Source organism: Neofelis nebulosa, chromosome X, assembly GCF_028018385.1.
Source record: "Neofelis nebulosa isolate mNeoNeb1 chromosome X, mNeoNeb1.pri, whole genome shotgun sequence".
NCBI classification, from domain to species: domain Eukaryota; kingdom Metazoa; phylum Chordata; class Mammalia; order Carnivora; family Felidae; genus Neofelis; species Neofelis nebulosa.
In genome coordinates, this window is record NC_080800.1 from 127,071,726 (window position 1) to 127,085,917 (window position 14,192).

Here is a 14,192-nt window from a genome sequence, read left to right on the forward strand (position 1 = left end):
ACTGCGCGTCCCCTGGTGCCTGACGTCACCGCGCGGGCGTCAGCTGACTGCACGGCCGACGCCGTCCCTGCAGCCGCTGAGACTCCAGCAGGCCGCTGTCGTCGCCGCCGCCGCCGCCGCCGCCATGGCTCAGTACAAGGGCGCCGCGAGCGAGGCGGGCCGCGCCATGCACCTGATGAAGAAGCGGGAGAAGCAGCGCGAGCAGATGGAGCAGATGAAGCAACGGATTGCTGAGGTGCGGGCCCGGCCGGGGCCTCTTAGAGCACGCGCGCCGCCCGCCGCCCGCCGCCCGCCGCCCCGGCCCTCTGGGGCCCCGCGAGACCCTGGGCGGCGGATGCAGAGCGCAGGCGGCGAGCCGGGGCCGGCCCCTTGCTCCCGCACCTCCAGCAAAATGTAGAAACGATTTGGCGACAGTCTGCTCATCTGTAAAATGGGCCCAGGAGGCGGAGACGAGCTAGCTTGTGACAAGCTCCCAACAGGAGGGAGCCGTAGTCGTGGCTCCGTTGGTGGCATTAGGGCTCCCCTCGCGTACACAGAGCGTCCTCGCCCTGGCCCCTCGGCCCTGAGAACGAGGCCTCTGCCCTGATCCCATGGATGCCAGGGAAGTCAGGCCCCACAGGCCGTGGCGCATCCACAGGCCACTGAGGCTCATTCCAGAGCCCTTTGCACCGCGACAGAGGCAGAGTCCCGCGTCCGGGGTGCTAGCGGTTCACTAAGGGCTTTAATGAGTGGTCGGTGGCGGCGGGCTGGCAGGAAAAAGGATTCCTCTGCTTGGGCCTTTTGGGGAGACTCGTCTGCAGAGCGGGGACCCGGGGTGAGAGGGGAGAGCAGGCTACGTTGGGTACTGTGGATGCCAGGCCCAGGGAGACAGCTGTGTGCCGGGGCCTGGCGTGGCCTCGCTTCACGCTGGCGCCCAAGCCCTGCGGTCTTGGTGTGGGCTCTTCGGCCTGTGGAGTTGCATTTCTCTGCTGGCCACCTGCGTTGGAGGCCACCAGCCAGAGACGGACCTGTGTGGTACCGAGTGGGGTGGGGCTGGCCTGGAGCGAGGTCTCATGGGAAGCTGTTGGCAACATCTAGAGCCCCTTGGCCACTCTTCACTCTCTCCTGTCACCTCTCGGCTTGGGTCTCCAGACCTTCAGCTTAAAGGCTGGGTATGAAAAACACCCAAGGCAGGTAGGGCCTGTGACCCCGGGGCCACTGAGGGAACTCTGGTCCCCAGCAGGAGACATGGAGGGGCCAGATCAGCACACAGGTCGCAGGGAGCCACTTCATTTGGCTCCCTCAGCACTGGAAGGGCCCTTCATAGCCCTGTGGAACCTCCCATTGACCGAGGAAAGGGGACATGTCTTTCCCAGGGTCACATTATCGTGAGCCCAGCGGCAGATCTGGGATTAGAGCCCAGCTCCCCGCTTCCCCGGTGGGGCGGTGGGGAGCCCTCACTGCTGTCCTCCCTCTGCCACAGGAGAACATAATGAAATCTAACATCGACAAGAAGTTCTCTGCGCACTACGACGCCGTGGAGGCGGAGCTCAAGTCCAGCACCGTCGGTGAGCGAAGTGCACACCACCACCCCCCCCCCACCACCCCGGATCCAGAGCCCTGCTGCTTCCCCACGCTGGGCCACCCACCCTTATCCTCGCCTCTCCTCACCTCGTAGGTCTCGTGACCCTGAATGACATGAAGGCCAAGCAAGAGGCGCTGGTGAAGGAGAGGGAGAAGCAGCTGGCCAAGAAAGAGCAGTCAAAGGAGCTGCAATTGTGGGTCCTGACATCTCAGCCGGCAGCCCCCCCCCCCCCCCGCCCCAACGTATAGCTAGTGCTTGGGGGTGGGCCAGGCACTTCCTGCCCCGTGAGAGTGGGCCTGCCTGTCTGCAGGCAGCTCTGGGCTAGGGAAGGGGCCTCAGGGTGGGGACGTCGCGCATGGTGTGCTGTGCCTTGGTAGGAAGCTGGAGAAGCTACGAGAGAAGGAGCGCAAGAAGGAGGCCAAGCGGAAGATCTCCAGCCTGTCCTTCACTCTGGAGGAAGAGGAGGAGGCAGGTGACGAGGATGAGGAGGTGGCTGTGTATGAGGAGGAGCTGGAGAGGGAAGGTAAGGCTGGCTCTGGGAAGCCAGGCCATAGCAGAAGAAGCATATCCGTTACCCCGTCTCGACGGCCTGCTCCATCGTGGTCCTGAACCTCACACATCGGGTGGGAGAGAGAGCGGCCGTGGGGCTTGCCTCCAGGGGCAGAGTGAGTCAGGGCCTGGCGTGTGGTCGCTAGGCAGGGCTGTGGGCTCTTTGGTGCAAGACGCCGATGCTTGATCAGGAAGTCTTCAGAAGCTGCCCTTCGTAAGTGCCCATGAAGGATGGACCGGGGAGGGGGGAGGATGGCCTTGGGGCAGCCCAGCAGAACCTTCTGCGATGATGGAGACGTTCGGCTCTGTGCTGCTAGCTCGCCACTGAGCACGTGGCTTGTGTAACGGACGCCGAGTGTCCGTTGTTTGATTCATTTCAGTGTAAATTGATACAGACACAGACATTCAGGACCTCAGTAGAGGTCTCAGCCGAGGGACCAGGGGGTGGCAGGGACAACTCGGGAAGGCTGGGGAGCAAGGATGAAACCAGCATGGGGGGCCCGTGTGCCACGTACCTGTTCTGAGCCAGCGCCAAGGCAGACAGAGGCAGGGCGCCTTTCCTCTCCTTGGAGTCACATGGGTGAGCGCGCGCCCTCTGAAGGGCCCGGGTCCAGCCCAGGGCGGGGAGAGCGTCTCATGGTGGGAACAGGTGAGCCGGGCCTTTAGAGCAAGGGGACTTCCACGAGCAACCAGAGGTGAGGCGTGGAGGGATGTATTGCGTCCAGAATGAGTGTGGCCGGCAGTAGAGCCAGCGGGAATGGACACAGTTGAGGACGTGGCAGGGCTTCCCGGCGGGAGGGATCTGAGGCGGGGGATGGTACCTCATGGCGTGGCCGCGGCCCCGTATGGTGGCTTCAAGAGGACCGGCTGACGCGGTAAGGAGAGAGAGCCCGAGCCTCCTGGGTTTCCCTGTGTTCACGAGCCGCAGTCAAACACGCTGAAACCAGTGAAGATAACTGCAGTCCCGTTTAGTAATTTTGTTTGTTTATTTATTTATTTTGGGAGACAGAGGGAGAGAGCAGGGGAGGGGCGGAGAGGTCGGGGGAGAGAGAGAATCCCAAGCAGACTCCGCGCCGCCAGCACGGAGCCTGATACGGGGCTTGAACCCACGAACTGTGAGATCATGACCTGAGCCAAAGTCAAGTGCCGGATGCTCAACCGACTGAGCCCCCTGGGCGCCCCAGTGCTGTTTCATAATATAAGTGTTGAGTAGCATTCGATACTGTCACGGGAACTGTGCATCTTTGCGGCAGGGAGCACTGTGGTGGACGGCGTGGATCTGGGGGGAGGCCGTGAAGCTCAGTGTGTGTCACTGGGGCTTTGTGAGCACTTCCTTCCCCACAGTGGTTTTGTTTGGGGGGCCCGGCGATGAGGTACTGGCGTGGGATTCTTCTCTGGGTGATGCTGACGTGCAGCCGGGCTCTGGAACCGTGCTCCTAGGAGCCTGTAAGACCCTTTTGGGGGGTCTGCGAGGTCAAAAACACTTCCATAAGCACGGCAAAGCCTGCTCGGCCTTTTTCATCCTCGTTCTCTCTTGAGCGTGTGGTGTGGAGCTTTGCAGAGGCCACGTGACATGTGATGATGTCATCACTCCAACTGCTAACAGAACGTGGGCTTTCCCATTTCCGGGTCTTCACTGTTTCTCAGGCTTAATTTCAAATTTGGTGACTACCCAGAGCTACAGCCCCCAGAGGCGAGAGCTCTCCGGGGTCCTTGGTAACTTGTAAGGAAGAGGGTTCGGGGTGCTGACACCAGCAAGTTGTAGTTCCTTCGTGTCTGAATTAGGGAAACTGAGTCCCAGAGTCCAAGATGTTGACGAGCCTGGCCTGAGCCCTAGCGGGGCTTCTTCTTCCCTCTTCCCCTCTGGCCCCAGTGTTAGTCGTCGTGGGACTTTGGGCTTCAGTGTCCTTGTCTGGGAACAAGGAGTGCCACACCCCTTTGGGGCCGTCGTGAGGGTTAGGTGATACATCGGGTGTGGGCCCATGATGAGCACGGCTCTCGGTGCAGAGCGGGTCCTCCGCAAGCATCCACCCTTCTGAGGATGCCCCGTCCCTCCGTACAGAGGGCCCTTTGCTCCCTCACACACCAGCACCGATGCCTGAGGTCCCCTGAAGCGCCTGAGGTCGCAGCTGATGGGATGTGAACACAGTCCCCGAACTCCTGTCCAGCTGCTGGCAGTGGAGAGCGAGGCTAAGGCCTCTTGGCAAAGGTGCTTTTTGGGTCTCCATAGTGCTGTGGACGAGACAGTGCCGGCCACTGTGACTGGGAACCCATGGTGGTGCCAGGGCGCTCCGGGAAGCCTCCAAGGAGGTGGTGTTTGAGCTGAGGCTGCAGAGACAGAGGGCCAGGGTGCCCTGGCAGTGGGGCCCGTCGTGCAGCCGACTGCCCTGTTTCCTTTTGCTCCAGAGATCACTGCAAAGAAGAGGAAATTGGGGAAGAACCCAGATGTGGACACAAGCTTCCTGCCCGACCGAGACCGTGAGGTAAGAGTGGCCTGCCCCCTGGCTTGGGCAGGGGCTTTTTCTCAGGGAGTGGGGTCCCGCTCGCCCCCTGAACAGCCCTGGGCCCCCCTCCTTCATCCCCCTCCTCTCCCAGGAAGAGGAGAACCGGCTCCGGGAAGAGCTGCGGCAGGAGTGGGAGGCCAAGCAGGAGAAGATCAAGAGTGAGTGCCTGCCGCGTGGGGTGCTGGGGGTGGGCTGCCTCTCCTGCCGACAGTTGTCGGGGCAGAGGCCTCAGGTCCCAGGAACTTGCAGGGGGCAGGGACGTCTGCGTCTGGAGGCCAAAAGGCAATTCTGCTTTGTAGGTGAGGAGATCGAAATCACCTTCAGTTACTGGGATGGCTCCGGGCACCGGCGGACGGTCAAGGTGGGTGGTGGGGAGCACGCACAGCCCCCTCCCTGGGCCCCCCCAGGGCCCAGCCTCCCTTGGGTTCAGTGGGAAAGGAGCTTTCAGTCCTGACTTCAGAATTTCACGGGCCCTTTCCTGTGGGAGGACCCCGGGGAGCCTGGAGGGGCAGGGAAAAGGGCCTGTCTCTCGTGGGGGGTAGCCTGGGGCTCCTACGTCCCCGGCAGGGACCTCTGGGCCACTGCCTTCTTAAGAGCTCTTCTCCAAGCTTCTGTCTTGTGTTACCAACCCCTTGTTCTTGTGGATGCTCGTTCCCGGGCCGCTGCTCCAGATGAAAAAGGGCAACACGATGCAGCAGTTCCTGCAGAAGGCGCTTGAAATCCTGCGCAAAGACTTCAGCGAGCTCAGGTGCGTGTGAGCTCAGGAGCACGCGCAGCACGTGTGTATGCTTGCGCGTCTGGAGCGCAGGGTCCCAGTTGCCGGAGCCCCAAAGTCTGGCTGCTGCTCCTTGGGTGGGAAGGTGGCATGCTGGGCACTGTGTTCCTGAGCCAGAGGGTCAGGTTTCTTTTCCGTTCGTGTCACCGGGGCAAGCTTAGGTGGGGGTACCTGTTTTGGTTCTTTAGCCCCGAGGCGTAGGGTGGTGGGTGCCCATCCTGGGCCCGCCAGACCTTGCAGCCTGCCACGAAGCATTCTGGGTTGCCACCGGGACCACTGCCTCCCAGCTCCGGTGCTGGGGTTTCCTTGGGCGGCTGTTCCCGGGCACCCACAGCCTCGTGCCTTTCTCCCTCAGGTCAGCGGGGGTGGAGCAGCTCATGTACATCAAGGAGGACCTGATCATCCCCCACGTGAGGCCCTTCTCTTCCCTGCAGCTGGGGGTGGGGTGGCCGGGCGGGGCGGTGGGCTGTGGGGTGCCTCGGGGCTTCTCGAGAGGGCACCTTGCCCCAGCCTGGCCCTCTGGCTCGGGCCGGCGGGTGGGCTGCGGGGGGGGGGAGGGGGGTGTGTCGGGGGGGGGGGAGGGGGCTAGTCAACCACGGCTCTCTTGCCTTCGCAGCACCACAGCTTCTATGACTTCATTGTCACCAAGGCCCGAGGGAAGAGTGGTAAGTGTGCCCGGCCCGGCCCCCTGCCTTTGAGTTCTCTCCTGTGTGGCAGGGCGGCAGCGTGACCCTGACCTTGGGATGGCTGCTGCTTCCCTGCAGGGCCGCTCTTTAATTTCGACGTTCACGATGACGTGCGGCTGCTCAGTGACGCGACCGTGGAGAAGGATGAGGTGTGGAGGGGGAGGGGGAGCGGAGGGCTGGGGTGCCCGCCCTCCCCCCAGTAGCCTTGAACGGCTCTTCTCCCCGCCTCAGTCACACGCGGGCAAGGTGGTGCTGCGCAGCTGGTACGAAAAGAACAAGCACATCTTCCCTGCCAGCCGCTGGGAGCCCTACGACCCCGAGAAAAAGTGGGACAAGTACACGGTGAGTGGCACCGGGCCGGGAAGGCTGGGCGGGGGTCGGGCTGTGCGGGCCACTAGAGGATGGAAGGCCAAGGCCTTCCGGCCCCTGCTCCGCTCCACCTCCCTCTTCTGTGCTCTTGTGCTCACACCAGATCCGGTGAATGTCGCCACGCCTCCGACCCCCTCTGCCCCCTTCCCGGGGCCTCCGGACTCCGGGCGCTGCCCCCCACTGTCCCGGCCCTGACGTGAAGGGCCAGCCGGCCCCTGCCCCTGCCGTTGTCATTTACTGCCTTTTTCTTTTACAGTAAATAAACACGTGTCAGAGTCGGAACACCTCCGTTGTGTTTTGTTTTAAACATTTTCTGAAGGAAAATTCACCATTTTGACCATTTGAAGGTGTCCAATTCAGGGGTATTTAGTCCATTCACAGTGTTGGGCAACCATCACCTCTGCCTACTTCCAGAACGTTTCTGTCATCCCTCGAGGAGACCCCGTGCCCATGCACAGTCCCTCCCCCAGTCCCTGGTACCCCCTTGTCTACTTTCTGTCCACATGGGTTTCCCTCTTCTGGAAGTTTCACTTAAGTGGAATCATACAATATTTCTGGCCTTTGTGTCTGGTGAGAAAGTGTGTATCTGGTGCGGGTGGGGGTGGGAAGGTGGAAGAGGAATGTGAGTCTGTGGGGGGAGAAGGCGGCATCTGCAACCCACTGGGGCCTGCGTGGACCCAGCTGTCCTTGCGGCCAACCCGCACTCCCCAGGGCACCTACATGGCATTGTGGTTCCTTATTGTGGGTGGGAAGGGTGTCCCCCCACCCCAGGCGCGTGGGCCCCTCTGTGCCTCGTAGCTCCCCGTTCCACAGGGGATGTGACCAGCCTGTGGCTCCCAGCGCCCTCCATCCCAACCAGGGCTCTGCAGACACCCCTTGGCCTCCTGGTGCCGCTCCCTTCCCGGCATCTCTTCCCGTCCTCACGTGGGAAGGCGGCCGTGTGTGCTGTACACGCGGGCTCAGCCGGCCCTGCTCGCACCGCCGTCATGGTCCCAAGGGGACAAATCTCGTTTGGGGGTGGGTGCCCCTATTCCTTCCCCAGCTTGGCAGCCAGATCCCCCAGTTCCCCTTGGGTAAGCTGAGGCAGGCGGTCCCATTCCAGGAGGCTGAGGAAGGCAATCTGACTAGTCCCAGCTTCCATTCTTCCCCTTGCCTGAGGCGGAGCAGAGGGAACGGGGCGGCCCCGGGGCTGGTAGAGGGCATCCAGGCTCTGGGTCTGGCCCCGCCTCCTTGGCAGATGCACAGATCCGGACCGTGGGAGGACTTCCCAGGGTACAGAGGCTCCTGTGCCCTCCTCCCACGGGCTGGGCCCCGAGTCCTGTTCGGATGCAACACGGGGGGGGGGAGGGGTCCTGGAGCAGAGCCATCTAGGGTCATTTGCAGGAGGGGAGAAGGCAGCCTGGGCCAGAGCACCTCGGGGCACAGCAGGGAGTGGGTGGCCAAGCCTGACCCTAGGTCCTGGACGTGGGGGACAAGTGTGAGGACGTCAATGGGGCCTTTTGTTTGGCCCTGGGAACCCTGGACAGGGGATCGTCCGGCCTCTGCACCAAATCCTTCGTGCTGTCTCTGAAAAGGAAAGGGAGCCCCTGTTAGCCAGCTTACCCAATGGAAATGGTTTCCAAGGGAACTGTCTTCAGGGGGCCCATAGCTTCTGGAAAATAAACTTCTTGGGCCCAATCTTGGGTCCTGGCAGGAAAGGACCTGGAGGTTGGGTGGGGGTGGGGCAGGGAGGGAGTCTTTTGGGGGTCAGGATCGATGGGCCAGTGGGACTGTAAGGGAAGGAGACCCACTTCCTTATAGCCAATGAAGGGACAGAAAAGGCTATGCCATAGTTGGGGGTGGGGTCTCAGGGAGGAGCCCCTTGTCCTAAGGGCGTCACTCAGATGCTCTTCCTGGCTGCTGGCACTGGGCATCTGGCCTCACGCTTGGCTGGCACAGGCCAGAGTTCCTGTGAGGAGGGGGACTGCACGGCCTTCCTCTTGGGACCTTGGACCCACAGGAATGTGGAGCTCAGGGAGGGTGGGCGGCTGCAGGGAGAAGTAGGTAAGCTGTCTGGACAGGTGTGAGACTCTGGAACTAGTGACGTCACCAAGGTCAGTGAGTGGTCCCCAATGTTTCTGGGGACCAGCCTGTGCCAGGGGTGGGCTGGGTCCTGAGGACACAAGTGAGAGAGGCTTCATTCCTGATGTGTTTAGTGGGGGATGGGGTGGGAGGCTGAGTGTGCACGTGTGTGAACGTAAACAACAAACAGGGAAACCAAAAGTGAACTTTCTGAGGTCAGGACATTGAAGCTGGCAAGAGGGACAAGAGGTCAGCCGTCTCAAAGTGGAGGAGGGAGTGTTGCAGGCAGAGGGGAGAGCAAGTGTGAAGACACTGGCAGGCAGGCTGGAGGTGAGCAGGGCTGGGATGGAGGGAAGGACGGATGGGAAGGAGAAGGAAGGGAGAGACAGGTCAGAAGCCTAGGGTCCGGGAGATGAGCCGGAGGGGTGGATGCCGATCCTTTTTCGTTTACCTTGAACGGTTCTGCAAAGCCCAGGTTTTCACCCAGTTCACACATCAGCAAGAAAGGGGGGACGCGGGGATGCCCCACCTCCTGCCCGGCCCTCCCTTCCCACTCCTCAATGCCCCCAACACAGAAGCTCTTGCTTTTGTCACTTACCAATACATCTGAGTGTCCTGTGTCTCTCTCCGCATCTGTACACACAGAGCTTCCTCATGCTTCTGTTTTAAAGGAGTATAATTGATTTTCCCGACGTTGGCAAATTCCCCTCCCTAGGGCCTGGCCCATTTTGCAACCCCACCAGCAGGTGAGAGTGTCCTGGCGCCCCTGAGCCTTGCCCACAGGGGACAGTCCATCACTCCTCGCCAGGGGACAGACGCAACCCGAGACGGAGTGTGTGTTCTTGCAGTGGGGGCTTTTATTTAATTTTTAAAAAGTCTTTTCATGGGGCGCCTGGGTGGCTCAGTCGGTTAAGCTTCCGACTTTAGCTCAGGTCACGATCTCGCGATCTCACAGTCCATGAGTTCGAGTCCCGTGTCGGGCTCTGGGCTGATGGCTCAGAGCCTGGAGCCTGCTTCCGATTCTGTGTCTCCCTCTCTCTCTGCTCCTCCCCCCGTTCATGGTCTGTCTCTCTCTCTGTCTCAAAAATAAATAAACGTTAAAAAAAAAAAAAAAGTCTTTTTAACCGAAGGGCACCTGGGTGGCTCGGTCATTAAGCTTCTGACTTTGGCTCAGGTCATGATCACGGCTCGTGAGTTCAAGTCCCACATCGTGTGACCTGTAACCCCGCTTCGGGTGAGCCCCGCTTCTCCCTCTCTGTCTCTTTCTCTCTCTCTCAGCCCCTCGCTCACTTGCACACTCTCTCAAAAAAATTCTTTTCAACTGAGGAAAAATTCACATAACAACAACCATTAACCATTTAAAAATGTAGGTTTCAATGTGGCATTTACTTTGTTCACAATATTGTGCAACTGTGACCTCTGCCTGGTCCCAAAACATTTCCATCACCTCAAAAAGAGACCCTGTGCCCATTAAATAGTCTCTCCTCACCCCCTTCCCCCAGCTCCTGACAACCACTAACCTTCTCTCTGTTTGTATGGATTTGCGTCTTCTAGAAATTTCACATAAACAGAATCATACAATTAAAGATCTATGAACATGGAAAGACACTTCATCTTCATGGATTGGAAGGCTCAATACCGTCAGGGTGTCTCTATTAGGTTTCCATCACTGTGTAACAAATTAAGCAAAACTCAGTGGCTTAAAACAACACCCAGTCGTTACCTGACCGTTTCTGTAGGTCAGAAGTCCAGGCATGACATAAGCGGGGCCTCTGCTCAGGGCCTCACGAGGTCGCCCTGAAGGTTGGCTGGGCTGCATTCTCATTGGAGGCTTGGGGTCCTCTCCCAAGCTCATATTGTTCTTGGTAGGGGTCAGTTCCCTGTGACTCCAGGACTAGGTCCCTGTTCTCTCATTGGCTGTGGGCCAGAGAATGCTCTCAGCTCCCAGAAGCCACCTGAGATTCACTGCCACCCTGGAGCCCTCCATAGCCATGTTCATGCTTGGAATCTCTCTCTTCAGGAGAGGTCCCTTTGTGGTTAAGGCCTCACCTAATTAGGTCTGGCCCACCCAGATACTCTCCTTTTTGATGAACTCAAAGTCAGCTGGTTAGTAACCTGACCATGGGAGTGATGTCCCATCATGTGTGAAGGGTCTGCTCTGCCTCAAGGGGAGGGGATCATACAGGCTTATATGCTAGGAGGCAGAAAGCTTGGGGCCATCTTAGAATTTTGCCCCATGATGACAACTTTCCCCAAAGTGATCTATGAATTCAATGCAATCCCTACCCCAAACCCCAGCATGCTTTTTTTGTAGAAATTGACAACCTCATCCTCAAAGCATATAGACATGCGAAGGACCCAGAATATCCAAAAAACAATTCTGATTTCAAAACTTACTATGAAGCCACACTAATCAAGTCATGTCGTATAAGTACAAGGATAGGTGTGCAGGTGGATGGCACAGCATCAGGAGTCCAGAAATAAATCCTTAACATTTATGGTTAGGAAATGATGCTGGGAGGGCGCCTGGGTGGCTCAGACGGTTAAGCATCTGACTTCGGCTCAGGTCATGATCTCGCGGTTCATGAGTTCGAGCCCCATGTCGGACTCTGTGCTGTCCTTGCAGAGCCTGCTTCAGATCCTCTGGCCCCCCCTCTCTCTCTGCCCCTCCCCCAGTTGTTCTCTCTCTCTCAAAAATAAACATTTAAAAAGAAAGGAAGGAAGGATGGATGGGTGCTGGAGCAGTCAGATATCTGTATGGAAAAAGTGAATTTTAACCCTGATGTCATGGGTTGAATTGTGTCCCCTAGAAAGAAATGTTGCAGTACTCCCCCAGGAGCTTGGGATGTGACCTGATTTGGAGACGGGGTTTTTATAGATGTAATTAAGTTAAGATGGGCTTGTATTGGAGAATGGGCCCCAATCTAATATGACTGGCATCCTAAGAAGAGAGGAGTCGGACACACACATGCAGGGAGCAGGTCATGTGACAACAGAGACTACAGTGGTGTGTCTACTGGCCAAGGAAGGCCACGCACTGCCAGCAACACCAGAGGCTGGAAGAGGCAAGGACGGAGCCTCCCCCTAGAACCTTCGGAGGGAGCTCGGCCCTGCTTTCCCCCCTCTGGCCTCCAGAGCTGTGGGAGGATAAACATCTCTTGTTTTAAACCCCACAGTATGTGGCACTTTCTTTCGGCAGCCCCAGGACACTCACCTTGTTTGACCACATGGAGAAATGAACTAGACATGGATTATAGGCCGAAAAGTAAGAGCCCAGACTGAGAAAAACATCTAAGTAAAACACAGAGAAAATCTTTGTGACCTTGGGCAGGGCACAGAAGACATTAATCATAAAAGGAAAAATGAATAAATTGGACTTCGGGATGCCTGGATGGCTCAGTCGGTTAAGCGTCTGACTTCGGCTCAGGTCATGATCTCGCGGTTTGTGGGTTCGAGCCCTGTGTCGGGCTCTGTCCTGACAGCTTGGAGCCAGGAGCCTGCTTCGGATTCTGTGTCTCCCTCTCTCTCTCTGTCCCTCCCTTGCTTGCACTCTGTCTCTGTCTCTGCCTCTCTCTCAACAATAAACATTTAAAAAATTTTTAAAAATAAGTTGGACTTCATAAAAATGCAAACTTTTTTTTTAAAGTTTACTTACTTATTCTGAGAGAGAAACACAGAGAGACAGAGGGAGGCAGAGAGCGTGAGCAGGAAAGGGGCAGAGAGACAGGGAGACACAGAATCCGAAGCAGGCTCCAGGCTCCAAGCTGTCAGCACAGAGCCCGACGCAGGGCTCAAACCCACAGACTGTGAGATCATGACCTGAGCCGAAGTCGGACGCTTAACCGACTGAGCCACCCAGGCGCCCCCAAGCAATCTTTAAATATAGCATTCTTACTTTAGCATTCCCTCAGTGCCGACGGAAGACACAAACAACAAAATCCTGCAAATAAGTCCCAAACCCCACTCAGTAGGTTTGTCTGTCCTGGGGCTATGGGTGCTGCCTATGTACAGGAGGATCACGCAAACGAGTCAACATATTGACGATGTTGGGAGCTAGGTCTCTGTCTCCCACTACTGGAGAAGGGAGACATAAATATGGATTGGGGAAAGGCTAAGAACTTTTATTGTGGAATTGGAAGGGAAGGTATCAGTAGTGTGTCCTCCGGATTTGTATATATAAATCTGTCTGTCTATCTATCTCTCCGTCTATCTATCTATGTATCCATCTATCGGGGCAGATATCCTAGCTCTGCCCACTGAGAGTGCCTAAGAGCATGATACCCCAGTAGCGATGAGCACACCTCAGCCCCATTTCTTGGTTTCTCAATATTATTCTCCTTGGAAGAATGGCTGATTCCAGGGTTGGGGTGAGCAAAAGTACAAGAAGCATGTGGAAATTCTTGTGCCAAAAGTGATAAAGGACCTAAAGAATTATGGGGCGGGACGCCTGGGTGGCTCAGTCAGTTAAGCGTCTGATTTCAGCTCAGATCATGATCTCACTGCTCTTGGGTTCGGGCCTCACGTCGGGCTCTGCGCTGACAGCTCAGAGCCTGGAGCCTGCTTCGGATTCTGTGTCTCCCTCTCTCTCTGCCCCTCCCCTGCTCACACTCTGTCTCTCTCTCTCTCTCTCTCTCTCTCTCTCAAAAATAAACATTAAAAATTTTTTTTAACAATGATGGGGACATGTCAGAAGGGCAGAGTTGTCAGCTTGAAGGGGCCAAATCTGACACAATTTGAGCATCAACATGAATAATGAACAATAATGGGTTATAGTCCACTGAATAAAATGACGGTCCACAAGCCCATACTGATGATGAATACACAGATAAACAGAGGAGCTCTTCCTGATGGCAGAAGGCCATCGAATAAATGTAGTAGGGGTCACGGAGGAAGAAAACCCCTCTCTCAGCTGTCAGAATAATCAATGATGCAGGCAAGGATTATCAATGATTGGGTGACGTTTTGATGAGGAACGGAATATTTACCTAGTTTTAAAGTATCTTCCTACAAAGTACTTTTTTGTTAAGTACACTCTACACCCAACGTGGGGCACAAACGCAGAACCCCAAGACCAAGAGTCACACGCTCCACTGACTGAGCCAGCGAGGGGCTCAGCTACAAACTAGTTTTTTTTTTTTAATCTTTATTTATTTTTGAGAGAGAGAAAGCGGGGGAGCAACAGAGAGAGAAGGAGACACAGGATCCAAAGCTGGCTCCAGGCTCCAAGCTGTCAGCACAGAGCCCGACGCGGGGCTCGAACTCACAAAGTGCTCACAGTGAACGTCACAGGGAGGGGACAAGGCAAAGACACACAGAGAGAAGGCCTAGCCTCACAGGGAGAGAGTGTGGGTGTCTTCCCAACACGACACAGCCTGGATCTCACCATGAGAAAACATCAGACAACCCCAAACTGAAGGACATTCTACCAAATACCTGGCCTGCATTCCTCAAAAGTGTCCATGTCATGAAACGCCAAGGCAAGCACAGGAATGTTCCAAATGAAAGGGGACTGAAGAGAAGTGACAACCAAATGCAATGTGCAGTCCTAGGCTGGACCCTGCATCAGAAAAAACAACGTGAACATTTCTGATGTTGACATGTTGTACTGTGGTTATGTAAGTTGCTAAAATAATTCTATCGTAACTATACTGTGGTTATGGAGTGCAGGCTGAAACATTTAGCGG

General features: G+C 56.9%; 1 protein-coding gene across 1 annotated transcript; it reads left to right on the top strand.

The window, feature by feature from the left end:
- Positions 1-46: 46 nt before the first annotated feature.
- Positions 47-6,729, top strand: FAM50A (family with sequence similarity 50 member A). The gene is made up of 13 exons (XM_058713057.1): positions 47-235; positions 1,463-1,547; positions 1,658-1,757; positions 1,942-2,087; positions 4,520-4,596; positions 4,709-4,775; positions 4,917-4,978; positions 5,289-5,365; positions 5,748-5,802; positions 6,009-6,057; positions 6,157-6,227; positions 6,310-6,420; positions 6,551-6,729. Exons 1-13 carry the CDS (start codon positions 125-127, stop codon positions 6,557-6,559), a joined length of 1,020 nt encoding a protein of 339 aa, XP_058569040.1. The 5' UTR covers positions 47-124; the 3' UTR covers positions 6,560-6,729.
- Positions 6,730-14,192: the final 7,463 nt, after the last annotated feature.

Excerpts from the sequence above, each read along its gene's own strand:
- FAM50A (XM_058713057.1), top strand. The coding sequence starts at position 125 with ATGGCTCAGTACAAGGGCGCCGCGAGCGAGGCGGGCCGCGCCATGCAC. Across the intron at positions 236-1,462 it reads TGAAGCAACGGATTGCTGAG|GAGAACATAATGAAATCTAA; the intron begins GTGCGGGCCCGG and ends CCTCTGCCACAG. Across the intron at positions 1,548-1,657 it reads GCTCAAGTCCAGCACCGTCG|GTCTCGTGACCCTGAATGAC; the intron begins GTGAGCGAAGTG and ends CTCACCTCGTAG.